Here is a 27,548-nt window from a genome sequence, read left to right on the forward strand (position 1 = left end):
CTGACCACTTCGCGTGTGATGCATACTATGGAGGACGGAACATGACTTAAGTATAAATAAATAAATGTATGAAGAAATACAGGAATAAATAAATACGTAAATAAATAAATACAGGAATAAATAAATACAGGAATAAATAATTGACGAAATAAATACAGAAATAAATAAATGTTGAAATGAATACACAAATAAATAAATAAAAGAATAAATGCATAAATAAATATGGAAATAAATACATCAATGTATAAATAAATAAATAAAAGTCGAAAATAAAACAGAACACACGTTATTATATATCTTTCATTTATTTCTACATTTACGCGACATACATTTATTTATTTATGTATTTATGTGTCCGTATGCTAATGAGGTGGGCGGTCCTAACCTCAGTCTGAAGCAGGATTGGTTACAGGAGTGTGTGATCATTTCTGGCAGAGGGCTCTACTACTAACGCCTGGATAACCGCGCTGATTCGAATGCAGGAGCTTTACTGTTTAGCCCTTATCTTTATACATCCATGGTTTATCCACAGTTGTAAGGTTTATTTATGGATATTGATTTAAGAGCCATTGGAGATCATTTACGATCATTAGCGGACCATTTAGAGAACGGAGAACCAAAAGACTATGTCCAGTTTCGTGTGGAACGATGTATAGAGGACTTGGCTCAGCTCGACATGGATGTGGATGTTAACCCAGCTGTGTTTGAGAGTCTTCAAGAGGTTGCCCGCCAACTTTAAATCCTCTCGGAAACAGAGGAGGCGACCCTTGGGCGTCCATCTTACATGTTGCCCCTAAACGTTATTGAAGCACATCTTCGTTGGGGCCACACCGCTGGGGACATCGCGCAGGTGTTCGGGGTGTGCGAAAGAACAATTCGTCGGAGGATGACACAGAACGGGATACGGTAGGTTTAATCCGCATTCTTTCACATTTTTTGTCTGGATTTCCTTACTTTTATTGTTTTGGCGTAGTAGGCTATACCAGTGTACACATTTGTTAGACGGATTAACTTGTGTTTAGTAATGATAACGTTTCATTAGCCTACATTTTCTCCATCCAAATTAGCCTACTTGTTTATAGATTGTTTACATATTTATTAAAATGGTAATAGGCCATTTATATGTTGAAACCAATACATCAGATAGACATGTGACTGCGGTCAAGCCAGCCTCCACTTGGGAAAACACAGTCAAGCCAGCCCGCACGTGATATTGGGGTGCGCGAATATTATAAGCATTACGGTAAAATCCCAGCGCTTACTCGGTCAATAACAAAAGCACCTATAAAAACAAACCAAACATATTAAATTAAGAAATATGTACTATATAATGTGATCAATAATTATTTAAAACAAACTACGTATAACTACCACGAGTAAATGTAAAATGTAAGGAGTTTCAAAATAAAAGTCCTTTGAAATCTCATATTGAAATCTCATATATGAGCTATCAGCCCTGTGTTTAGATAAGAATAAAACGAAATCTCTCCCTGATCCAAGACTCATCTCACTGCAGGGTGATAGAAGGACACCCCATCTACTCACCCAGAAAAAAATCAGGACATTCTGATGTGGAGTTTCAAAATAAAAGACCTTTGAAATCCCATATATGAGCTATCAGCCCCGTGTTTAGATAAGAATAAAACGAAATCTCTCCCTGATCCAAGACTCATCTCACTGCAGGGTGATAGAAGGACACCCCATCTACTCACCCAGAAAAAATCAGGACATTCTGATGTGGAGTTTCAAAATAAAAGACCTTTGAAATCCCATATATGAGCTATCAGCCCCGTGTTTAGATAAGAATAAAACGAAATCTCTCCCTGATCCAAGACTCATCTCACTGCAGGGTGATAGAAGGACACCCCATCTACTCACCCAGAAAAAATCAGGACATTCTGATGTGGAGTTTCAAAATAAAATACCTTTGAAATCCCATATATGAGCTATCAGCCCTGTGTTTAGATAAGAATAAAACGAAATCTCTCCCTGATCCAAGACTCATCTCACTGCAGGGTGATAGAAGGACACCCCATCTACTCACCCAGAAAAAATCAGGACATTCTGATGTTGAGTTTCAAAATGGATGGATACTTTATTCATCCCAAGTTGGGAAATTGGGTTGTCACAGCAGCATGGACTCATTGCACAGAATCAAAATAATCTTTAAATAGAAGAAAAAAAAGAAATAGAATAAATCTGAGCTTCTATAGGCTAAGACTGTCGGGGGACGCATTGCTTCTTCCTTCTTTCTGCCTGCACCTGTGTATTCTCATGTTCTGATTAACCCAGCCTCCCCCAAATTTCTCTTTTTTTTGTGTCTATATCTACGCCGGGATCCTGAGTCGAGGTTGATCCTATTGCTGTGGTCCTGTGTCCTGGATCCTCTATCCTGAGTTCTGGATTGAGCCGTGGACTTCGAGTCGTGGCTGAACCTGTCTCTGCGGACCTGCCTGACTCTCATCATACTACTTCCCTGATGGCTCCCACAGGATTGTCGACATCCTTGTGGATTCATCTTCTTATTATAGACACCTACGCTGTAAATGTATTATCTCTTCAATTTAAACACGGCATCTATTGCACGTCTGTCCGTCCTGGGAGAGGGATCCCTCCTCTGTTGCTCTCCCTGAGGTTTCTCCCATGTTCCCCTTTAAACTGTGGGGTTTTTCTCTGGAAGTTTTTCCTTGTATGTGATGGTCTAAGGACAAAGGGTGTCTTTTTCTCATACTGACATTCTGTATAAACTGTGCTGTTGTATTTTTTGTTAAGTGTCTTTATTCTAAAGTATTTTTACTGTATGTACAGCTCTTTGGCTCGACCAAAAATCCTTTTAAAAATGTGCTATATAAATAGAACTTGAATTTATTTTATTTTATTTGAACAAATATAGAGTAAAATAGAAGAGAAATAAAGGTTAAAGAAATAGTATCCATATTCACTGTACAATTTAAGTATCTACATCTAATTGCACACTATAGAACAGACAAGAATACATTTGAAATTCTCAAAATTATGCACTGCATGCACGATGTAAGTATGTAGCAGATGGATCAAACTAAGTTTGGTGCTGGGAGTTATCTGCTCTGCCAGGGATGAAGAGTTGTAGAGGGTTATTGCTTCGAAATGTTTTTCTTTTTATAGTTATGTACACATGACAAATAAATAAAGCCTTTGAATTTTTGAAAAAAGTGGGTGTGGAGTCTCTCCAGTTCCTAGAATGCACTATCTTCCATGAGCTGAAACTAACATAAAATTAATATTAATGGATGCCAAGCATAGACTGTTTTTCCTAAGCCACTCCGCCTTATGTCCTATACCATTAGATATATTTGTAGGGGCACTGACATGATATGTTCACTTCCTATTCTTAAATACACTTGCAACAAATCTATGTTTCTTTGATACAAAACACTTAAGTACAACTGTATACATCAAATGAATTGTTAAGCCTTCTTCATTGCCTATTTTGCCTTGCATTGTGCCTTTTAGATAGCTATTTTTTTTCTTTTATTATCCTGAATTTTGAATCAATTTTGTACTCAATGTCTATTCTATGCAAATGTTATGTATATTTGTATGTCTTTTAACCCTTTCATTATGTGACATCTATTTTATTGTTAACTGTATTTTATGTGACATCCATTTTCTTAAACTCTATCTTATGAAACTGTGCTATACTTCTGAACTTTAATCATATCCTCCAAATAAATACACACAAACACACACAAATTGGTGAAACAGACAAGATGATAACATATCATTTTTTTAGGTAAGCATTTTCTCATCTATCATACATACATTTGGAAAGGATTCAAGTTTATGTTATAAGTATTATACTATTTGCATAATTAAATTCCAGTGGGGATTAAGAAATATATTTTCAAACTCATGTAGTCCAAACATTTGCAATAATTCCCAAATTCAACACGTTATTATGGGTTATTACACAGTTTAGTAATGAATACTCGATTCTGATTGGTCAATTTGGTCTTTTTCACAGAGGCATTTCAGAGGTTATTAAGACCGATGTTGAAATAATTGGTCTTCTTTCCATTTCATTATTTCACTTATTTATAAGATAAGAATTACTTTATGAATCCCAACAACAGCCTCTGATTGGTCAACATACTTCATGTTTATAATCTCTATCTAACTCCTAGAAGATCTAAATCTACTTCCATCATGGATAAATGTTCATAAAAGACATCCATTATTTTTGTATAAGCTTCTTGAAAAAACATCGTTTCTCTAGAGTAGATTACAAATCGCCTGAATATGGTACAAACAAGCAGAAAAGTGTAAGATGAAGGTGTGGCGCTGGGCAATATTCTGTATCTGAAAGTGAATCGTAAACTCATTCCGTTACGGAGATATTCCCGCGAGAGTGCGGACAACTTTTAATTGCACTTGTTGCGCCCTGGGCAATATCTGCATATAACAAGGCAAAACTACAATACAAGGCATAATCAAAAATAAGAGGTGAATTGTTGTACAGTTATATTCAAGTTATTTAACTTCTTAACAACCCTGGATGCCTTGATCGATCAAATGAACGCCTGAGACAACGTGAAGGTGTCATTTTCTGCTATAGAATCCATTGCTGAAAGCATGGACTTCAGGCGATCTGGAAGAAGCATTTGACAAGATGCCGACGAAAGGGTCGTTGTTGTTGAGAGTTTACAAATCTTTATGGACCCACTATTGATGATATTGCACATGCATGAAGTTATATATTTAGCCTAATTTGGTCGGATTATAAGTTTTTGATGAATTGATTGGCTATGTAGCCTATACAAACTAGCTTACAAATAACACAACCCAATGATGTCCCAAACCAGGCAAAGTAATTATTACAGTGAGAATTTTGTCATTTTTAGCAATTAGCCTTGCTAAATAAGCATTGAAAAGTCTATCATTATTCGTTCTATTTTTGCAACGGACCCTCAATTCAGTTCGGCAAAGCGTGGCGTCACCCCATTAAAATGAATGGGAAGCATCAACGCCACGAAATGCGCAGTCTTTTCTGAACGATCACGCAGATTCAAATTAAGATACAATTAAGTATATGATTCACATCAGATCTTTTATGGGCACAGCCCAGAAACACACAACAAAACGACAACATCTTAACAGTAAAACAAAGTAAGATTTGCTACTTGGTTTTAATTTTCTTGTTTGTTATATCCTTTTAAATACCAGAAAACCAAAAAGATACTTCCTTAACAATGTTACAGCCCGCAAAACCCTGAAGAAAATCCCCCAATTTATTTTGTTCATTTTTTTGTCTTTGCAAAAACAAATACCTTTGTCTATGTCAATGGTAATATGTCAACCAGGGTATTGATGTAATGGTTGTGTAATGTATTTGCATATGCTAGCTATTTATTTTACATATAGATATTATTGCTGTCATCATTAACTCTTCTTCCTTTTGAATTTCTATAGGGTTATATCATTCAAGTTATTTGGGGTGAGTTACTTAATCATTCAACTGTCTGTCACACGTATGAATACAATATATATATTGTACAACTATGTTATTGACCATTACTTTTTTTATCTGTGATTCCAATAGAACAAAACGAAAGACATTTTGACAGAAGAAATTGTTGCAAAAGTGAAAGCCCTAGAAAAGAATAAAGAAACATCTTTACATACACAATTCTTCTGGGGCACTCTATGCACTCAACTTGGAATTCCTGTCAACACAAACAACCAGAAAAGATTGAGCAGACAATTAAAAAAGGTAAGTACTTAGTCATTGATTATCAAAATAAAAATAAAACTAGATTTAAGAAGTTTAAAGTTTATATTTCAATGTACTTTCTTACATTTAACAAGTGTATACGTCTCCCGATCTTGCACAGGTTTGTATGTTTTGAAATACGAAATATACTCTCCTATTACATTTGTGCATATATGACAATCATGAGTACATACAATGTTGAAATGAACCAAGGACAACAGCATTTGAAAGCCCAGCCGGACTATGTTTAACTCAGTATAGTGAGCTAAGCCCTCAGTGAAGTTGCTTAGATGAATTAAAAAGACCTACAAATAAAAAGATGTTGGAGGTGGAGTTATGCTTGACTGGCTTCATTTGAAAAACACCTGTTATGACCTAGCATTGCATTGTTTTAATGTATACTTCAAATAACAGTGACTTTGTTCAGACCAAAAGCATCCAAAAACAGAGGAATATAATTGACACATTACACATTGGTGCATAAATACAAATTGGAAAAAGTACAGTCTATATTCGAAAATTGTTTCTATACTTAATCCTTTTCACAGTTAACACACAGTGTGTTTTTCCCCCCAATTTGCCCATTTTGTGGGTGGTATCTTGCTGTCTTCCATGATCAGTAATTACAATGACATGCAATAAAAGTAGTATTATTGTGTACTTGTGCATGCTGCATTTTGCGATGTATAAGCATTCAACAGCAACTGAGGATGTTGGTCTATAGTTCTTCAGGTTTGTTTTAAACAGACAAATATAAAGAAGCTTGAAAAGAGAAATAACAGTGTGACACATGTCCAAAATGAACACACCAGCAACTACAATGTCAACGTTAAAATTGAAATTAAATGATTAGAAGTGGACTTATCATTTAGGACATGTGTCATTATCATTCAGCAATTCCTCAGATATTTAAAAGAAAATTAAACAGGGGATGTGACCATAGGATGTGACACAAGCTCAGGTTACGCATACATATGATTGCCAAGTAAATAATGAAATTGATCATTTCGCATTTTATTAGATTTGTATTCATCTATTTATTTTCAATTTTATTTATCGCATTTTCAATACTACATACATGATCAGTTCTAAATCACGTCTTTTTAAAATCTTAATTTGGTTTGGGATTTTAATTAACTTTATCATAATGTTCACTTTTAAACATTTTATTCTTTAATATTGTATTAAGGTTGGATTTTGATTATATTGATATATATTAAACTTAAATCTTATCACGTGGTTGTCTTTCTTTCAAAGCACAAACAAGATGTCACAGATGTAACGCAGCTGACCCTGGACAGTGGAAGCTCGCACGAGGGAGACTATACATCTGACGAAGTTAGTCATTACTGATTATTTAGTCCCTTTACATGTGTTGTGCCCCGTAGTAAATCTACAGTAGTAGTTTATAATTATATTTCTATGTGTCAATGTATACTTCCTGAAATATAAAAAACACAAGGAGACAATAAAAGTTATTGTACAATTACGCTACATGACTTTGAGCTGCAGGTCATGTCATAACACACTTGGAAGACTGCATAATTAAAGGACACAAGTCATTTATCAATTCAACACAACTAAATGTTTATATTTTTAAAATTGTGTCTTCATGGAAAAACAATAACATTTTGTGTTTTGATTAGGGCACCATGAGCGACAACACTGAGCAAGACGGGTTTATAAAGATCCGAGTACCTCAGAAACCGACCTACTTTTTACTTGAGAAGAATGAATGGAAAGCCATCAAAACAAGAAGACATCAAAGGGGTTTCAAAGGATTGCAGTGGACCAATATCATATCCAAAGGAATTAGGACCATCCATCCTCACTGCTCAATCGCTTTTAAAAGACATAGACTGAAAACTCCAGGGTCCAAAAAACCAAGCCCGGAATTCTGGTGTTTTGGTTACTGCCGATTTGAGGCCTGCCCAGTCACTGTCACTGTGACTGTAAATAATGAGGAGGACCTCAAGGCAACAGTGGAGTTTAAAGGGGACATGACCTTACACAATCTGACTGAATTGAAAAGACGACCTGTAAGAGCGGATGACAGGAAAGTGTTGGGAAACATTTTGCAACATAAATTACCCAGAGCCATGTATCTGGACAAATTAAATCAAATTGATGAGGACGTCATGGACTCTGGCTGCAGAGATGAAGCTCCTACTCCTCAGGTGCTGAAAAATATTTCATGGGAGGTACGGCAGCAAAGTCGTCCGCACAGCAATGAAATCCTCAGTCTACAAATGATGCTGGAAAATAAAAAGAACAATCCAGATGAGGTCCTCCAGAAGGTGTTTGTGCACCCAAAAGGTGTTTTACTGTGGTCAATAAGGAGCATAGAAATATTCCAGGAAAGATGCAAAGAGGACATTGTTTATTTGGATGCCACAGGCAGCATAAAAAAGAAAGAGAAGGGCTCTCCTCCTTTCTATGTATATGAGCTGGTCGTCAGGAATCCCCAGAAGGGCTCCCCTCCCTTTCCAGTTGCTACGTATCTGACATGTGATCACACCACGGCCTCGGTTACCTATTTCCTTGAGGCATTTCTAACAGACGTAGCAAGGATTTACGGACGGGAAGCCATGCGGTCTCCCATTATGCTTGTCTGTGATGGGTCGATGGTACTGATGCAGGCAATCTGTTTTTCCTTTGCAAAGAAAAATCTGCATGACACTATCAACTGCTACTATCAGATTGCCAGTGGGAAAGCAACAAAAGCTGACTTTAAGGTGCCTGTTTTGCATCGCTGCCTGAGTCACATCATGAAGAACGCCAAGGAAATGTGTAAAAAATAGTAAGCATACCGTATTTTTACTATAACATGTGTTAAGTTTAGTTAAGAAACAATATTATGGGTGGCATTTTACTTCCTTACTTTACACACACCTCAGGTGGTTACTATCAAAGTGGCAATAGGATTCTGCTCTGCCTGTTGCAAAGGATGATGTTTTACTCGGTGAACTTCCACTAAATCTGCACGTCTTACATGAAAGGCACATAGGGTTAAGAAAACACACACATATTAATGATGTAGTGTGGGTAAACATCATCTGGTTAGATGTACATATTTCCTTTCAATACTTTATTGAAATATTGAACCTAATTCATGTTTTATATCCTGCAGTGCACCAAAGAACTACCATCTGGCCATGCATGTGTTTGGTCTCCTCACAACTGTAAGTAGCTTGGAAGACCTTGAAGACATGGTGCAAAGTACAGCAGTGGTGTTTTCAAGTCCGTCCAGTGGGGCGAATGTTTCCAAACATTTTAACAACCTCCAGTCATGGCTGTTAAAGAAAGGACTTCAGTTGGATGACACCGTCATCTCTGAAAGAAAACCTGGAAACTTAGAGGTAAATGCAATTTGTGTTTGTGTCAAAAAGATTTTCATCTATATTTAACAATTTGGCAGACTTTTTATATCTGAAGTGACCTACACTTACAACAAAAGTTACAAAAACATAATAAGTGCTCCAAAGCTAAGTACAGGTCCAAAAGTAAATGGGTGCTATATAAGTGTAGTTGTTGAAAAACAATTATAATAATTTCAAGAAGTAGTCAAAAGTGCTAGTAAACGATCGAGGTAGAGCATACTATAACAACCAATAGCAATATTGAGATAAAAAAAAAAATGAAAAGCAAAAAAAAAAAAAGTTTAATCGAAATAAAACAAAACATTAACAATGATAGAAGTAATGTCAACCAGAATAAGATAAATTAAAAAGAACGGTCTTTATTTTATTTATAACATTTCAAATGGAGTTCTAAGATCCACTGAAAGAGTGTTCTAGAGTTAACAGTTCTAAAAACACAAACCAGACTCAACAGAGGTCTTAAGGAATACTTGAGGAAATTCTAACAGAATAGCTCTGGGAAAATTGAGAGCTATTGTTGGAACAAAGAATGAGAGGCTGTCTATAGGGATGAAGACCCTCTTATCCATTTTATGTTTCTGGAATATTAAAGTAGAAACATAATGTTATAGTTATTATTATTTTATTTGTTTTATTGTGTAGGATAAATCGGTAGCCACTGAGCTAGGTGGGGACTTAAATGATCAGTACACGGCACTAATCACACGTTTCCAATTTAATAAAGGAAATCAAAGGAAGGAACAACTTTGGGAAAAGATACAGCAAAGTCATTTCCAAAGCTCCACTTGACAACAGTGGTGATCCCAACAGCTACTACTGTAAAGGCCTTGTGGGTCACATCAACCAGTACCTTCTTCCCTATGCTGGATTGTGGAGCGGGATAATGCTTGGTCAGTGCTACTTACAAAATTGACATATTTGTCTTTGTAATGTTACTGTGCTTGGCTGTGTATTCGGAAAATAACAACAGTTATTATCTTTAATTTAAACATAAAGGTGACCTGGGACGACATGGGACTGGAAAAGCCTATGAGGACTACAGCAGAAGATACAATGTGTTGAAAAACAAGAAAACACAAGTAATTGAATTGTCTGAAGTGTATTTGTAAGCAAATAATAAATATATTGTGTTTTACTGCTAATTTATCGTATTAATTGTGTAATTGTTTTTCTCAGAACATAACGGAGGACAACAAAACACAAGGCATCATGGAGAAGAGCCAATGGGATTTAAAACATATCCGCATATCACGCAGCCTCACCAGAATGGATGACTTTGTTGTCCAATACCAAGAAAAACACAGTGCTATGCTGAAGGAGTATGCAGACTTTCGAAAAGAAAGGTTTGCACATTTCATTAATCATGCCGTGGTAAATATGAGAGCCAACATTTTAATCAGCCATGGTCAATTGTAATATGTGGTTGATTTTCGAATTAATTTCAAGTGTGGATGATAGGATTTAATTATGTAACACATATTTAATTTGTATTAATTAATATACAGTCCTTTATGAGTATTACATCTTATAATAAATGTCCATTGTTATTCATGGAAAACTATATAAAATAACCAAATTAGATTAACGTGATAAATGAATAAAAACAACATTCATTTCTCAGTACATGCATTGATGTTTAAAAAGATACAACTGAGCAAGAACAACAAATGCTTTTTCCATAACTGGTCTGAAAAAAAAATTACAATTATAAATAAATTCTTACATCTATAACTCTTTCTTATGCAGACATTCAGAGTGTTGGTGGAGAAATGGAAGGAACGCAAGCCAAAGAAAAAGGGGCGTTATGTCACTGCAATCCGCAAGCCGTTCCCGTTCAAAAGTTTGGCCAAGAAGGTAAAACGAGATTTAATTTTGAGATTAGATTTCTATTTGAACTGTTAAGCACCTTTTTCATCTTCCATTACTTCAGTGTATTTCCATCACATGCTGTCTCCTCAAATCAATATTTTCAAAATGTATTATTAGAAAAGTAATTTTAAAACATTTAATCAGAAAAGGAATGAAATGCGACAGGATAAAGTCACGACATAACAGACAGAAACCCCTATTAAAAGAGGATAGTTAATAATGTTATTTTTGTACCCATACTGTCAACAGGTAGATTCCTCAGTGAATGAGGATGTCTTGGAAACACCCAGTGATATCTCTGCCCAGAAGCAAAGTTCCTCCATGCAGGGGGACCACAACAGTTTGTCTTCAAATGTATATTCAATGGAATAATGAACAGAATATATTAGAAAATAAAATAATAAAGAGAGATTATTTCTTTACATATTGAGTCTGTTGTTTTTAACTAGTTATGTTTTGTGTTTTGTTCACATTTATGACCTGCAGCTCACCTCATTATGGAAGAAGAACGACACAGAGGTTGTGGTTTCCATTCTCCCCTCCCAGACAAAAGGAAATGATATCATTATCCACCACAGTGAGCTACGCACGCTTCGACCTCACGAGTGGCTAGCAGGGGAGGTATAGTTATCATTTTCATCTCTTTAAACTGCAAAATCGAAACATAAATCAGTGTTGTATCATGTAATGTGAGGCGTGTGGCGCAGAGGATAGAGCCTTGGTGTTGGGATCAGGGGTTCAAACCCCACTGCAGTCAGCATGTCGTTGCCCACATTATTGAAGTCAGTCGCTTTGGATAAAAGCGTCTAACAAGTGACATGTAATGTAATGTAATTATTATTGTATTACCTTGAGGATAACATCTATAATTTTAGCTGTTAAAAAAATTGACATTGTATTGAATACACAGTTATTTAAAATCAGGAATAACTTTGTCAATGATTCATCATCAATAACTACTTTTTTTAATAACTGTTATGGGATTTTGTAGTAGAAGATGTAACTTAAAAATGTATTTGTCAACTATCAGTTAGTTCTTCATTTGTTTCCTGGTAATGTTCCTCTTATTTTTGTTTAACCTTATTGTAAAGTGTTAAATAATTCAACAATCTAATACATTGATTTTAAATGTACATGACCAAAATGAAAATGTATTTCCTTACATTTCATTGATCTAGATAATGGAAGGTCTGTTGCAAATGGCTGCAAGCGAACAGGACAGGGGTAATACCATCTATATTATGAACCCCTACACAGCACAAGTGATACTGTTTGGGGGAAATCACCAGGTGTTACGGACCAGTTTGTGAAAGGTAATCTTTGAAAATGTGCCTGGACTGAAGATGCTATTTTGTATGTGTGTTTGTCTGTATGCGCGATTCATACTTGCTTCATATGTTTGTATTGAACACTTGATTGAATTGTTCATGCTTCATTCAAAATAAATGGAACATTTAGAAAAGTGTTATCATATTTAATAATGCTTCATTCTGCAAATGTAATTTATATCATTATTCTTTCACAGGTGAACTTTGACAACTACCAGGCCATTGTTTCATTTGTAAATATCAACAATGCGCACTGGAAGTTACTGGTTAGTATCATTATCATTCCAATATACACACATTACATGTTTCAAATATATAGCTTATAATTGTTCTATTAAACTACCTATTTTTCATTTACAGTACATAAATGCAGTCAACTCCACAGTTTTCCTGGTGGATCCTGCAGGATCTTCCACAGAGGATGCAGATTCGATAAGTGCAGCAGAAAAAACCGGGTATCTATTAATGAAATTCTATAGGACTTAATTCCTTTGATCCTGAAATGATGCATATGTGCACAAGAAAGGTTTTCATGCACCTGCAAGGTATAACCGGTAGCAAGCTTTGATTTTGTCATTCCTCAATCCACAATTAAAGCTGCATTAAAATAAGAAAATGTATATAGTAGAGGTAAAAGTAAAAAAGGAAGTAGTAATTGATTGTGATTGTAATATTGGGAAAAAGAGAAGGTTACTTTTTGGGCATACATTTAGGAATGATCTTAGATAATGTGGGTGCTAACAGATGTCTTTAATTAAATATCATTACAATTATTTTGGTTTTGAATCTGTAGCACATTTTTGCTGCTTTTTCCCCACTTTAAATAACTTCAATCATAAATCACATACAGTGAGTTTTTCAAAATGAGGAGGACATCGAATGGAAACACTAAGTGGGATGACATTCAGTGGAAAGGAGGAGTCCTGGAACATCCAACTCAGCAAGATGGAAATAGCTGTGGGGTTATTGTCGTCATGGTAAGTGCCTTCTAAGTTAAAGTAATCAAATAATTATGATATTCTGAAGTGGGTTTGATTTCTGTGAATTAAATCCATCTGTTCTTTAAATACATTTATACCTGTGCAATTATAGTTGACGATAAAAATAGGACAAAGAAATTGTTCAAAATAATTGAGCAAGAGTTTCTTTGAGTTGTTTATTTAAGCTTTAGAACATCTGCACTGTGCAAGAATCAGACCCATATGATATTGTGAATGCTTTTGTCATTTAGATGGCCAGGGCAGTGATGGCGGCATTTCCAGCTGTTCCAAAAATCGTTTTTGGAACATCAAAAAGGGAAATGAAAGAGGAGAGAAAAAACATGGCTCTCCGGATACTGAGGGCATCAGGTTTGTAGAGAAAGTTTTTGTCTGTATTGTTGAGGAATAAGAACAGAAAGATTTACACACAGGTAAACCACTCTGTCATTTTTATTTACAAGGAATTGTTGTAAAATAAAGTTAGGTTTATTAACCCAAAACATTTCCACAGTATAACATGCAAAGTATATCAACATAAAGTCACAGCTCTACTGGCAGCAGCTTCCAAAAAAAGGTCACTCTGGGGCCAACAGGTCCTCTCAGGACCCTGTCTACTGCAAGAGACAAGAACCAGGTTACCAACATACTTTAATTTTGTGACTGATTACCTGATCCTTGTCCGGCTGTCTGGTCTCCAGCTGAGTCACTCCCATCTCACCCAAGCAGCCGGTGCTCTACCCATACCCCACTACCACAACTATACTTAGTGATCTAAGTGAATTATGGCAGGTGATCAGGTAATTTTGAAAGCTAATCGATAATTACGCAGGGATCAGTGCAGAGGCAGATATGAGACATTTGTGGACAGAAGACAGACAATTGAGAAACCAGATCTTTGGTTTTGGGCAGGAGGGGGGATCTGTATTGTGATTGCCAGTACAACCACACAGAAAAACCGAGAGATAAATGAAGGGAATGGCAAATAGAAAGTGGACCTGAATAGTGTCTGGTGGAGATTTTAACACAGCTTACCATAACAGTAATTCACACAACAAATAGTGCCTTTTTAAAGTGCTGTTTACCTCAACAACGTAAAATGCTGCGTTTGTAAATTGTTAAAACAATACATATAAAAATATGTTCTTAAGAAACTCATGCAGTCCTAGCACTTCGCAATGACATGACATTATGTATGATAAGTTGTCTCAACACTGAATTTCACACTAAATAGCTGATGTCACCAATTCAAATTGTTTTTACATTTTAGTGTTCAATCTGGAAAACAATTGTGCCATGTGTTCGATGGCAAAGCCACCTGGAGATGGGCCTCCAATGACAAATTGGGTGAGTAAACTGAATTATTGAACAAAAAATAAATAAATAGTTATTATTACTAAAGGTTACATAAAAACTGATGTTGAAGTTAGTCATTGGAAACCATTTGTTCCATAATAGTGACAGGTCAACATTTGAGAGAGTATACTGAAAATCAGGTTTTAGATTTCCACCTTGTCATTTTGTAGATTCAATGTGACACATGTTCGAGATGGTTCCATGAAAGATGTCTTGCCATGGACACGCAAGAACTGGTAGAAGCCAGGGCAGCAGCATGGGATTGCTGTTTGTGCCCTTGAAAAAAACTGATTGTCCCGCAAAGTCCCTGCAGCCAACCTCGATGGGCATACAGTTATTTCAGTGTTATTTTTTTTTATACTTTAGTTATTTATATTTGCATTTTTATTTTGTAAGATTAATCTCTTAATATTTCTGTTATGTTACATTTATTTAATCATCTATTTTTCACACATTTCATTGTGTTTTTTATAATATTTTTTTAGTTCTATATTATTAAGTTATTTTATTCGTCTTTCTATCTATTCAACTTTTTTGCACTCTATTAGTAATGTTATGTTATTGTTTTTGTATTTAAAATGTTTATAAAACATATATATTTTAAAACAGTTTTCTGTTGTCTGTTTTTACATCATGTTTCTATGTTTCCCTCAAGTTAATTACCTGATTCTGTTTACCTGGTGCCTGTTGTGGCGATCCAGAATAACACAACATGAAAGAATGAAACAGAGAGGAATCAATAAAACACAAACACAGATATAGCTGATCAGTAATTATTATTTAGTTGTTGCAACAAACAAACAATAATGAGAAGTACATCACCTGCTGCCACAGCAGCCAATCGTGGAAATGCCCCCCAACAGTAGCAACAATCATACAGCATATATAGCCACTGCAATGAACACACACACATTTTCACTAAGCATGTTCAACGCACACACACCCTATCATGCAGCCTACCACACAAATGTCACATGTCCCTCTCTCCAGGAGCCACACCTGTATATGTTCAAACTTCATCATCTCATGACATTCACACGAGCAGTCAACACACAAAGGTTAACTGTCTCTATAACCTGAGGCCTTCTCTGGACTTCCCCCATCCTCGGTGTCAGCTCACTTAAAATGAACACATCCATTGACAACCCAGAACGACCACTGTCTCTCCAACTCTGTGACCCAACTCAGTAACACACATCATATAGCTTACATGTGATCTTTAATGAATATCATAAATAGGCTTGTATTAAACATTGCTACAACAGTGGCCATGTGTGTTTCTTACCCTCCCAGCTGTGTCTTGTCCTTGTGATTAATTTCGTCTGTATAAGTGCCTGTCTGCCCCAGTGTTTCTTCTCAGTTCGTCGTTGTTCCAGCCTATGTCTTGCCCTGCGTATTCCCTCGTGTTGTCATTGTGGATTCCTGTTTCTCGTGCCTTCCTGGTTTGTTACTTTGTTTTATTTGTGTTATATTCTAGACATAATATTTACAGTTTTCCTCAGTTGCTAACACACTAAAAGTATACATAAAGCACAATTATTTTAACTGACACTGAAAGAGCAAAACATCAGCTCAAATCTCCAAAACTAAACACGTTTTCAGCTTTTCACACAATTTGCAAATCAACACGGCACTTTTTGCAAACCACTGCACACGTTTCTCCACGTAAGACACAGGAATCTGACATGAAGTCACGTGTTAGCAGGTTTAAAACACTGATATTCAAAAAGCCTCACACATGGATCAATGATCAAGAAACACGTTCCACCTGAGCAAACACCTGATAGCATCATTGATGGCTCATCAATCAGGATGTTAGCACTATAAAAAGACCACAGGTGAGTACTTTCTTACAGCAACAATGGAAGCCAACATGGAAGCAAGAGGAAGAGGAAGAGCTGGGCTGAGAGTTGAGAGTGAGAGGAGGAGGAAGAGGTGGGGTGAGAGTGAGAGGAAGAAGAATGAGGGATAGAGGTGGAGAGAGGACGTGGACAAAGAAGAATACTCTCAAATGAAATGTTATCAATCAATCAATCAATGTTTATTTATATAGCCCAATATCAGAAATGTTACATTTGTCTCAGCAAACTATGGACGGTCTTCATAATTTGTACAGAATATCAGTATGACAATACGACACCCTCTGTCCTTAGACCCTCACATCGTACAAGGAAAAACTTCCAATATCAACCATGGTTTGACGATGAGAGAGGCTGGACAGAGGGTTCAGCCTAATCTAAGCCGATTTACTGTCGCCTCTGTAATCCGGACACTTAGACTTGAAAACAGGTTAGTTACCAGTTTATAGCTCTGCATAACTCATGATATATCAGAGCTTATATCTGTTGTGTGAAATGTATTTACTTCATTACTGTAATTGAGTTGTTGGCATGTTGCAGACTATAACTGTACAAAAATCCTGCACAATGTACTGTGGTAAACTTACCTTTATGCAACACAGACACTGACCAACACTATGTCTTTGTTGTTTATCTGAAGGACTGAGAAACAAAGAGGTGGAAGGCTAAGGATTTTCAATGAGGCAGGAAGCAGCAGTTACAAACTGGGTTTGGGCAAACAATGCCATCACACTTAGAGAGATCCGAAGCATAGTAACTATGTGCTGAGATGCATGTTGCACAATGTTATCAAACTCATTTATATTTATTCATTTACTGTATTTCTGTATACTCAAGCACTCTTTCTCTGCAGAAACCTCTATGTACAGAGCAGAGCCCATAAAATATGTGGTCAAACAATCTAGTATTATGAATGAAGTGTGAATGAAGTGTGAATGAATATGTGGTGCTAAAGTTTGCATTTGGTAAGTGTTTAAGTAGTTTTGAGTGCAGTTCTTCACAGGAGAAATGAGGTGTTTTGCACTTTAGGTGTGTGGTTTTGTGAATTGTGTTTAGTGTTCTGAGAAAGTGAGCAATTTAAAAAAAGATGTGTGTTAGCAATCGAGAAAAATGTAACATAAATTGTACACCTTGAAAACCATCCATTGCAAAATAATAATATTCAAAACTAATAAATCAGAATATACACTTTAGCAAATACCACAAGTAAACTATAAGGACTATAATAGTGCATTTCTGTCTAAAATTTGATTTCACTTTTACCTCGCCTGCTCCTTTTTGTTTTTTGTTTTTTTGTCCTCAATATCTGCCTCCCTTGTTTTAACACTGTGTTTGGGTCCTACCTTACCATTTTATTTTGAAACTATATATCAGAATGTCCTGATTTTTTCTGGGTGAGTAGATGGGGTGTCCTATCACCCTGCAGTGAGATGAGTCTTGGATCAGGGATAGATTTCGTTTTATTCTTATCTAAACACGGGGCTGATAGCTCATATATGGGATTTCAAAGGTCTTTTATTTTAAAACTCCACATCAGAATGTCCTGATTTTTTCTGGGTGAGTAGATGGGGTGTCCTTCTATCACCCTGCAGTGAGATGAGTCTTGGATCAGGGAGAGATTTCGTTTTATTCTTATCTAAACACAGGGCTGATAGCTCATATATGGGATTTCAAAGGTATTTTATTTTGAAATTCCACATCAGAATGTCCTGATTTTTTCTGGGTGAGTAGATGGGGTGTCCTTCTATCACCCTGCAGTGAGATGAGTCTTGGATCAGGGAGAGATTTTGTTTTATTCTTATCTAAACACGGGGCTGATAGCTCATATATGGGATTTCAAAGGTCTTTTATTTTGAAACTCCACATCAGAATGTCCTGATTTGTTCTGGGTGAGTAGATGGGGTGTCCTTCTATCACCCTGCAGTGAGATGAGTCTTGGATCAGGGAGAGATTTCGTTTTATTCTTATCTAAACACGGGGCTGATAGTTCATATATGGGATTTCAAAGGTCTTTTATTTTGAAACTCCACATCAGAATGTCCTGATTTTCTCTGGGTGAGTAGATGGGGTGTCCTTCTATCACCCTGCAGTGAGATGAGTCTTGGATCAGGGAGAGATTTCGTTTTATTCTTATCTAAACACAGGGCTGATAGCTCATATATGAGATTTCAATATGAGATTTCAAAGGACTTTTATTTTGAAACTCCTTACATTTTACATTTACTCGTGGTAGTTATACGTAGTTTGTTTTAAATAATTATTGATCACATTATATAGTACATATTTCTTAATTTAATATGTTTGGTTTGTTTTTATAGGTGCTTTTGTTATTGACCGAGTAAGCGCTGGGATTTTACCGTAATGCTTCTAATATTCGCGCACCCCAATATCACGTGCGGGCTGGCTTGACTGTATTTTCCCAAGTGGAGGCTGGCTTGACTGCAGTGACATGTGTCGGGGCAAAGATACAAACATGCTTTGTACACAAAGCAAAGGTACCATTACCTCAGACATGATGTAGGCCTAATAACAGTAATGAGGTTTAAGAGACCAGCTAATTTGTTTTAGATGACACCTAAATCTTTCAATGCAGGTTAGTACAGAGCAACACACTCATTCTGATGTGTTTTGATTGTACAGTGCAAAAGGTGACTATTGTTTATTGTGACTTACTATTGTTTCGTTATTTTTGATGATCAGGGTCCAAGATCTATTAACTCTGTTAGATGGCAACAGTTTGGATGAAACTGTTACCCAAATTCTACAGCATCATCCCAACTCTGGATACAAAATGATGGTGGGGTACCTGAATGCACGAGGGATACGCATACAAAGTAAGGGATTGTTATTATTATAATAATCCTCCATGCAGTGTTTTTTTTTTACTACTTGATAATGAATCACATTATTCTGGCATATTTAGGAATGCTTTACTTTTCATTATGTTACTTGCAGTACACCATATCTCTGCATTTTCCCGAATATAACAGGACAGCGTGTCCAGGAATCCATGCGGCGTGTTGATCCAGGTGGAGTTTTGATTCGCACTCTGCAGCTGAACCCAAGAAGGCGTAGGAAGTACTTTGTACCAGCACCGAACAGTTTATGGCACATCGACGGAAATCACAAACTGATTAGGTATAGTATAATCATTAACACTCTCAAGCATTGCTCAAACATCCACTTCACTACAGTTACAAAAGATGGGCCCATCTAAAGTGTTCTTATAATCAATCAGCTTCAATGCAAACCAGACTTCAAGATTCAAAGGCTTTATTGTCATATGCATGATAGCTTTTTTTATTGGTTGGTTATGAAAATCTGAAGTCTCAGTCTCCTCTAACAATGCAACATACAATATTCTGTAGACATAAAAACAAGTTAAAACACTGCAAGAAGAAATATAAATGAAATGTATCAAATGATTAATTGCACCAAATTCCTCTGCATGCAAATTACTTTTACTATCAAAATTAAGATGATTTATGTTTTGTAATTATATAACTTTTAGTAGGATAAGGCACCTTTTTAAATGTGTAAATGTCTGTACATACATTAGTGGATTGACCTTAATGTGTGCCTATACATACATATCCCTTTAGGTGGCGTTTTGTTGTGCATGGTGGTATTGACGGCTTTAGTCGTCTCATCGTGTACTTGAGTGCTGCCACCAACAATCGGGCAGCAACAGTTTTAAGAAGCTTTTTGGAAGCCGCCAATGTCTACGGTGTGCCATCACGTGTGAGGTCAGATAAAGGTGGAGAAAATGTTGACGTTGCAGTTGCACGCTACATGGTGGCAAACCGAGGAGAGAACAGGAATTCACACATTGCTGGCAGGACTGTCCATAATCAAAGGTACCTTAAACTTCAAGTCAAACTTTTATCAAATTAAGTCCTTGGTAAAGATTGCAATGTCAACTATATGTCTTTAGCTATTATTAATTGTATTTTTGTTCGTCTTCCTCTGTGAAATAAAACCATAGAAATAAAAAAGTTATATTTCTATAATACAAACACTATAATTATGACACCAACTGTATAATTTGACAAGAAGGATAACAATATTTTTCAAACATCTATTTAGTGGAAGTCCCAGCACGTTGCATGACCGGGCAAATTACTGTTGGAACTTGGATTTTGAATGTATTTTCCAGTCAAGAGAACCTTACATTAATATTGAACAACAACAGTTAATGTGGCATAAATATGGCATTAGTCCGTCTTTTTTTATACATCCATAGTATGTTCAGCTGATATATTTCCTGATCCAGTTTCAACAAAGCTTACAGTATAAAAACCTCACCCAAGTTTGATGAACTTTGCTCAAGCAAAATGTTGTTTAATAAATCCAATTTCCAGCTTTTTTCCAGAGGCATTATTGTGCACTTGCCACTTAATCAGGAACATTTTCCTATTGAAATCGGCAAAAATGTTAATACTTAGCTTCTAATTAATGTAATTCAATTCTAAATGTACTTACCATTTATGGTAGGTGAAAGGTGATATTTGTAAGTTGTTTTTTTTTGTTCACTTAGCAGACTAAATATTTTCCTACCTTTTTCCTCAAAAGGATAGAAAGGCTCTGGAGAGACGTTTATGTGGGAGTGCTGGATCTCTTCTACACAATGTTTTTCAACCTAGAGAGAGAAGGCCTTCTCAATCCTGACTGTGAAGTGCATCTCTATGCTCTGCACTGGTGCTTTGTGCCCCACATACAGAAGCACCTGCAGTTTTTCCAGCAAGGCTGGAACTGCCACCGACTAAGCACTGAGGGAAACCGGTCCCCACTGCAACTGTGGACTCGCCATGAGCGTGAGGCCCAGCAGGAACCTATACAGGTTTGATTGTATTCAATAGTTTTATTTTGACTTTACTTTCCTACATGGGACCATGTTAACACTAATACCCACTTTTTCTGTCATTACACAAACTGTTTAAAACAAATAATACAAGTGAGGTCCATTCCAAAGTGCATATAGTTGCACAATGTAACAAATAGTGGCCTGTTGTCGAGGAAACTGAATGTGATGGAATTATTTTATTCTGCATATCATCGGCACTTTAAACACTTCTATGAGGTATTCCTAAAATGCTGTGATCAACCAGAACAAGCGGTTAAGGAAGATAATGATACATCAGGGCTTTCTGCTCTCTCTCTAATGATTTGATTGATGTCAGCTGTTCATGAGACATTAATCAGGAATTCCAGGAAATGATACAAAACGTTAGGTTATATAAAATGAATTAACTGACAAATATATTAAAACTTTGATTTTGGTTTACTCTAACTTTAGCTCTTGCAATTGCAGGTTGACATTGAGTTTGGAGTTGACTGGACTGGACCATGTGCTCATCGCCTGCCTCATGTTATGGTTCCTGAAGTTCAGCTGCAACGTTCACTGACTGACCAGGAAGTGGAAAGACTTCCAGACCCTGATGGCCCTCTGTCCAATGTCTGGAATGTCTATGTACAAACTGTGGGCTTATTGACTGAAATGCTACAGTAAATGTGTGTGTGTATCAAAAGTCTGTTGCTGTGGGAAATGTAGTCTTTTAAAGTTTCGACTAGGACGATTAGGTGACAATATTTGACTGAGTTACATGAAGACGCTGGTACCAAGATTCAGTATATTTCGATTTGAATACAATAAAAATTAGATGGTAATGAAGTTACGTTCAGTAGTCATTTGAAACATGTGTTGCACTGAACCATATGCTTGTTGTGAATCAACACTTACTGTAATGCATCAAGAAATATACATTTGTTACAGTTAATGAACATTTTGTAACGAATATCAATTTAAAACTTTGAAAATATATAAAGATAAACATGCTTTCTTTGTTATGTGCAATAACAAGGAAAGCATGTTTATCTTTATATATTTTCAGTATTACACGAACTGGCCGGAGTATAGGCATTAACTGAGTTTTTTTTCCTCTCTGAAAACATACATTTTTGGCCGGCCAAACGAAAGACAACAAATCTAGTACTAAGATGTGTCCGTCTCTTCAGACCATCCCGAACCCAGTTTCAGTGCTCCAAATAGCAGCAAGAATGTCCCTTTCAAACATACAGTACTCTTTGTAATGTCCTGGAAGTTTCAGCTGGTGAAAGCATGTGGAAGAGCTGGGGAAGTTGCTCTCCACCACGGTCACATCCAGGCCATGTCTAGGAAGCACATTCCATCCTATCCAGAACTGCACAAGTTTCCCAAGGATAACGGGAGATGCTTTATAAAACAGAGAATAAATTCATTTTATTATAATTGCTTTCAGTTAATAGTTAAATAACAATAATGTTACTTAAATTACGCCTTGGATTGTTACTGTAGCTTTAAAGATAAAAACAGAGGAAGCGCAGCTTTCGTTATAATAATTACAAACTTTCAGTAAACAAAGCTTGAAGACGTTGTTTTACCCATCTCAATAAATGTGCGCAGGAATCCTCCAAAGAGACTTCACTGTCTTCATCCTCATCCTGTGTGGGCCAGTTTATCTTCTCCAACACCATCTGACAGATTTCGTTTTGAAAGGAGCCCAGTGAAAGCACAATAATAAACAGAACATACAAGAAACTGCAGGTTTTGCTGTGTAGCAGCAGAGTAGTCTAAAGATACAGTTGTTCTATTGGTTTAGCTCCTTTTAAGCAGCATCATTTCATTTCAAAATATGTTTGCGTAGGTGAATGTTTGTTTTAATAAACTTAAAGCAATGTAGGTCTGAGAGTAGTAAATAAACCCAATTTCTAACTCCTGTGAGTTAGGAGGAAGGATTTGACTGAGCAGCATGAGATCACTTACCCGTGGTGTGCACTGCAAATCAGATGCTCTTGGAAAGAGAAGGGGAATCGTGTCTTTCCTCTCCGTCAGCAGAGGCCAGATCAGTGTCTCTTTTAAACCCCTTCGTAACTGCTTGACTTGTCTGGAGGTTCTTCCAAGGACCTGCACAATATTTGCATCACAGTAGAAAAGCAAAGCAGCCTGATTGATCTAATAGCCCAATAAGCATGTTTTAATACACGTATTAACATCCAAATATGTATTTAACAAAAAAGCTCAAATGTGATATGCCAAAATGAGGTCCTACTTCAAAACTTCAACTGTGATTAGTCAGTCTGATTCATATGACCTGTTACTCACAGCATGGAGGATCAGTTTATCAAATAGCCATCTCCTGTTGTCACATGTGACTAGAGGCAAATCCCAGGACAGTGCCAACTCATTGATGAGCTTTTTTTCTTCTGATGATAACTCTGCTGTTCCCTCCAGCTAATAATAGCAAGTAGAATGAATTTGATAAGAATCATTAATTTCTCAATACTTGTATAAACATTCAACTTTGATACAACATAAGAAGTTTAACTTATAATCAGCATGTTAGTTGGTAACCTGTAAAAGCTATGTTTTGTCAAAAAACATCTTATAGGAGGACATCTGTAAGTGTTCTAATGATATTTAATATATCAGTGCATGGTGTTTTATAATGCTTCAGTAACCCCTGCTGGTGCAAAGTGTAGCCACTTGATGTTAACAGTATCTGAAAGTAGATTAGCTAAATAAATAATATCCAAAGGTTGAATAATAAAATAGGTTAGAAAAAAATTGAACATACCAACTTGATTGTCTCACGGATATCAAGGTCAACACAGTCCTTAATATCTATTGTGGCTTCTTCCGGGGATCCACCAAAGAGCACATGCAGGACAGCTGGACTCAGTCCACCTAGGCATGGCCCATCATGGAGGAATGAATGTCCAATCATTCGGCCAGCAACAACAAAGAAGTCACTCTCCAAAAGGAGATGAGAAGTGGAGGGAATCAGATGATCTTGTTCTCCTTCAAAAAGAAGAGTTCCTCCAGGCACTGCAAATATAGGAAAACAGTCAAAGTAAATTGATAGTAAAGTAAAGGACATAGATATTCAACTATCACAAAGCATTAGTAAAGGAATGATCAAACTGCCACTGGATACTGGTTGATCCTGTAGAAACCTACATGTTCACAGCAGCTACAATCACATCAGGTTTTAGGAATACGTTTTGTTTTCTGGGGTTAAGGGACAGATCTGTTTTCAGCCTGGAACTGGTACAAAAACACACATAACTTAGTGGCTGAGACCCAGCGATCAGCCATAGTAAATATTTACTTACCAAACTTCATCTCAAAACCAGCCTGAAGTTTTGATATGATGGTTGCAAAGAAATGCCGAGTCACACCATCACCAATGGCTGGATCTCCTTAAAAATGTAAACACACACTACAGACATCAGTTTAACGAAAATATGGTTTGTTCATTTTTTTATCTTGGATTTTGTTTGTAACCGAATTACCCTTAAGTGTGCATGTCAAGGGGCAAGCCCACTCAACATTTGCCTTCTTAGAAAAAGTAAGGACTGCTCTTTCCCTTTCCTCTGCACTGTCTCCAAGATCCATAGTCAGACACAAGGATTTTCCAGTTGCATGCTGGCTTAAAATGTCTTCTTTAAACATCTTTGCTGCCTCTGTGGGATCTGGCGCTATTCTCCAATCTAAAAATAGTTTAAAAGGTTTCCAAATTAATATTGGATCAAGTGAAATGTAGAGAGCAACAACTTATTGCAATACATGATGTACTTAATAAAGGATGTTACACACCAGAGAAGCCACTTTCCTCAGTGGGATCGATGTCAACTACCTCAGGAGAAGGCAACATTTCCTGAGGTGGCACCAAGTGTCTTGTGTTCCTGGCCCTTGTTGTCTCATTTCCCTGTGCTCCTGTGAACGTGCTTTCAAATCTAACTTGACTTCCGGAGGCCCTTTCAGTTGTCAACTCAATCTGTACCTCACCGCTGCTCTGTGATGGTCTAGTGTAAAAAGAGGTTATTTCTGTTATTCGGTCTAGTATACTTTACATTACATATCACACTCTAGAAAAAGATGGGCATATAAATAGAATGACAAGTAAACCAAATGTTACTTTTCCTCAAAACCAACATCCAGAATGTATATCTTTCATATTTAAATGTATTATAGAGGACAGCAGAATATGGTGTTACAGAGGGATTGTTGGAACAAAAAGTACTAATATCTGGCCCCATAATTATAAAACCTCAGATGTGCTGATATGTCAAAATATTTTACATCCATTTGCAGCATCCCACAGCCTTATGCTTATTGGTTATTGTGTGTCTACACATGCAGTTGCAGTGTGCCTGGCGAATGTGATGTTTAGTTCTGTAGAGAGTAATACCTCGTGCAGTTATTGCTGTGATCCTTGATTCTGGAAAAGGGGAACTCCTCTCCACAGATGACACATTTCTGATTTGGTCCAATTAACACGTTGTCGCCTTCTGATCGACATGCCTGTAAACAAAATAGTTTTAAACTACATCACAAGCGAACAATTATGTTACTGTAAGTCACAGATTCCACTTTAATATTGTGACACCACTATAGAAGTGAGGAACTTACAGGGTCCAAATTCAGGGTTCTTTGCATTGGTCTAATGAAAACCGTAGAATGGCCAATCTGGGTCTGAGGGTCCTTCAAATATCTGACATAGTAACCCTCATTGGGACAGGGGATCACAATCAAGTGGCGACTTCTCGTAGTGCCAGATATTTTTAGCAACTCGAAACCGCCACCGTTCCGCAGTTTTGGATAGGCATCCATCAAGAATTCGAGGAATTCATTAGAATCTGTATGGCTGCCTAGAAATAGATGATACACATAAGAGATCTAACATAAAGATAATGTTATGATTGTAAGGGTAACTCAATATATTTATATATCACAAATGTACATTTACCATAAAAAATAGACAGAAAAGGAAAGAGCGATTGATAATCGTCATTCTAATGACTGACAGACCTTTAAATGTGAGCCGTTTTTCACCAAAGCCAGCAGCAGCGAGTCTTTCTTTGGCGTATCGGTTGGGGACTAAGGCTGCATTCTTGTCCTCAAGGCAACAGAATAAATGGGTATAAGAATGCAGGTGTGCAGGACCAGAAAGGGTTTGCCGCCCTGCCGTCCTCCTCCCTCCCATGTAGGGGCCAAACAGTCTTGAAACTTCGGCTAGGATCAAGTTAAGAAGATAAGCAATATTGAGTGCAAGGAAATAATGATTCAACGAGAATCCAGGGGGGAAATGTTGGTTAGCGTTAGCATCACACACTATAAATATAATGATCCCTTCAAGCTGGTGGACAGAAACTGAATCAAATAACTTGTCATTGGTGATATAAACTTAGTAAACTGATCGGATTTGCATTAAAAATAGTTTGATGCAAAGACCTACCGTCCACTGGGTGTCTGGGAGTCCCGTTATGTAACGGATGAGGAGGAGGAGACGAAACTGGCGCGTTAGCGGTCCTTGGTGCTGCACAAAACATAACATAGCGCCACATTGGGTACAAAACTGTACATTGGCATTTTAACACACAGATCAGTTTTTTTACATTGTCATATCAGTCTTACACTAGACCAAAACATGAGTCACTTACAGTTTTCAAGCTGGTTAGCCGCATCCCGCAGAAGGTCTGCCAGCGCCCTTCCAGCCGAAGCCATTATTAGCGAGTTGCCGACAATGTACACAGAATGTACAGATGTGACTTGCCACGAATCTATTGCTTCTGCCTGGCTCCAACAATTGGCGAATCCTGCTTCAGACTGAGGTTAGGACCGCCCACCTCATTAGCATACGGACACATAAATACATAAATAATAAATGTATGTCGCGTAAATGTAGAAATAAATGAAAGATATATAATAACGTGTGTTCTGTTTTATTTTCGACTTTTATTTATTTATTTATACATTGATGTATTTATTTCCATATTTATTTATGCATTTATTCTTTTATTTATTTATTTGTGTATTCATTTCAACATTTATTTATTTCTGTATTTATTTCGTCATTTATTTATTCCTGTATTTATTTATTCCTGTATTTATTTATTTATTTACGTATTTATTCCTGTATTTCTTCATACATTTATTTATTTATACTTAAGTCATGTTCCGTCCTCCATACCATACGACGTTGATCCTG

The 27,548-nt window shown here is 36.7% G+C and overlaps 4 protein-coding genes across 6 annotated transcripts; 2 read left to right on the forward strand and 2 right to left on the reverse strand.

Annotated features, from left to right (window-relative positions):
- The first annotated feature begins 431 nt into the window (after positions 1–431).
- On the forward strand, positions 432–22,151 carry LOC117534694. Of its 3 annotated transcripts, none has more exons than XM_034198925.1 (6): positions 432–906; positions 19,219–19,352; positions 19,509–19,656; positions 20,121–20,375; positions 21,091–21,358; positions 21,830–22,151. In XM_034198925.1, the coding sequence occupies exons 1-6, from the start codon at positions 785–787 to the stop codon at positions 22,025–22,027; spliced, it is 1,125 nt and encodes a 374-aa protein (XP_034054816.1). In that variant the 5' UTR covers positions 432–784; the 3' UTR covers positions 22,028–22,151. The 3 variants fall into 3 exon arrangements, with proteins under 3 accessions (XP_034054816.1, XP_034054818.1, XP_034054817.1); XM_034198927.1 differs by having other exon boundaries at positions 21,091–21,332; positions 21,830–21,967; XM_034198926.1 differs by having other exon boundaries at positions 784–906; positions 19,286–19,352.
- Positions 7,981–12,290, forward strand: LOC117534693. Its single transcript, XM_034198923.1, has 9 exons — positions 7,981–8,549; positions 8,880–9,108; positions 9,854–10,019; positions 10,126–10,208; positions 10,306–10,472; positions 10,876–10,983; positions 11,248–11,352; positions 11,485–11,619; positions 12,177–12,290. The coding sequence occupies exons 1-7, from the start codon at positions 7,999–8,001 to the stop codon at positions 11,249–11,251; spliced, it is 1,308 nt and encodes a 435-aa protein (XP_034054814.1). The 5' UTR covers positions 7,981–7,998; the 3' UTR covers positions 11,252–11,352; positions 11,485–11,619; positions 12,177–12,290.
- A 378-nt stretch (positions 22,152–22,529) lies between the features above and the next one.
- On the reverse strand, positions 22,530–24,635 carry LOC117534690. The gene is made up of 5 exons (XM_034198921.1): positions 24,132–24,635; positions 23,660–23,788; positions 23,321–23,461; positions 22,939–23,031; positions 22,530–22,718 (listed from the first exon to the last, which is right to left on the reverse strand). The coding sequence occupies exons 1-5, from the start codon at positions 24,432–24,434 to the stop codon at positions 22,530–22,532; spliced, it is 855 nt and encodes a 284-aa protein (XP_034054812.1). The 5' UTR covers positions 24,435–24,635.
- On the reverse strand, positions 24,473–27,130 carry LOC117534692. The gene is made up of 9 exons (XM_034198922.1): positions 27,001–27,130; positions 26,796–26,915; positions 26,369–26,572; positions 25,970–26,208; positions 25,749–25,861; positions 25,154–25,362; positions 24,850–25,047; positions 24,670–24,756; positions 24,473–24,510 (listed from the first exon to the last, which is right to left on the reverse strand). Exons 1-9 carry the CDS (start codon positions 27,062–27,064, stop codon positions 24,473–24,475), a joined length of 1,272 nt encoding a protein of 423 aa, XP_034054813.1. The 5' UTR covers positions 27,065–27,130.
- Between the last annotated feature and the right edge of the window lie 418 nt (positions 27,131–27,548).

Source organism: Gymnodraco acuticeps, unplaced genomic scaffold (assembly GCF_902827175.1).
Source record: "Gymnodraco acuticeps unplaced genomic scaffold, fGymAcu1.1, whole genome shotgun sequence".
NCBI classification, from domain to species: Eukaryota; Metazoa; Chordata; class Actinopteri; order Perciformes; family Bathydraconidae; genus Gymnodraco; species Gymnodraco acuticeps.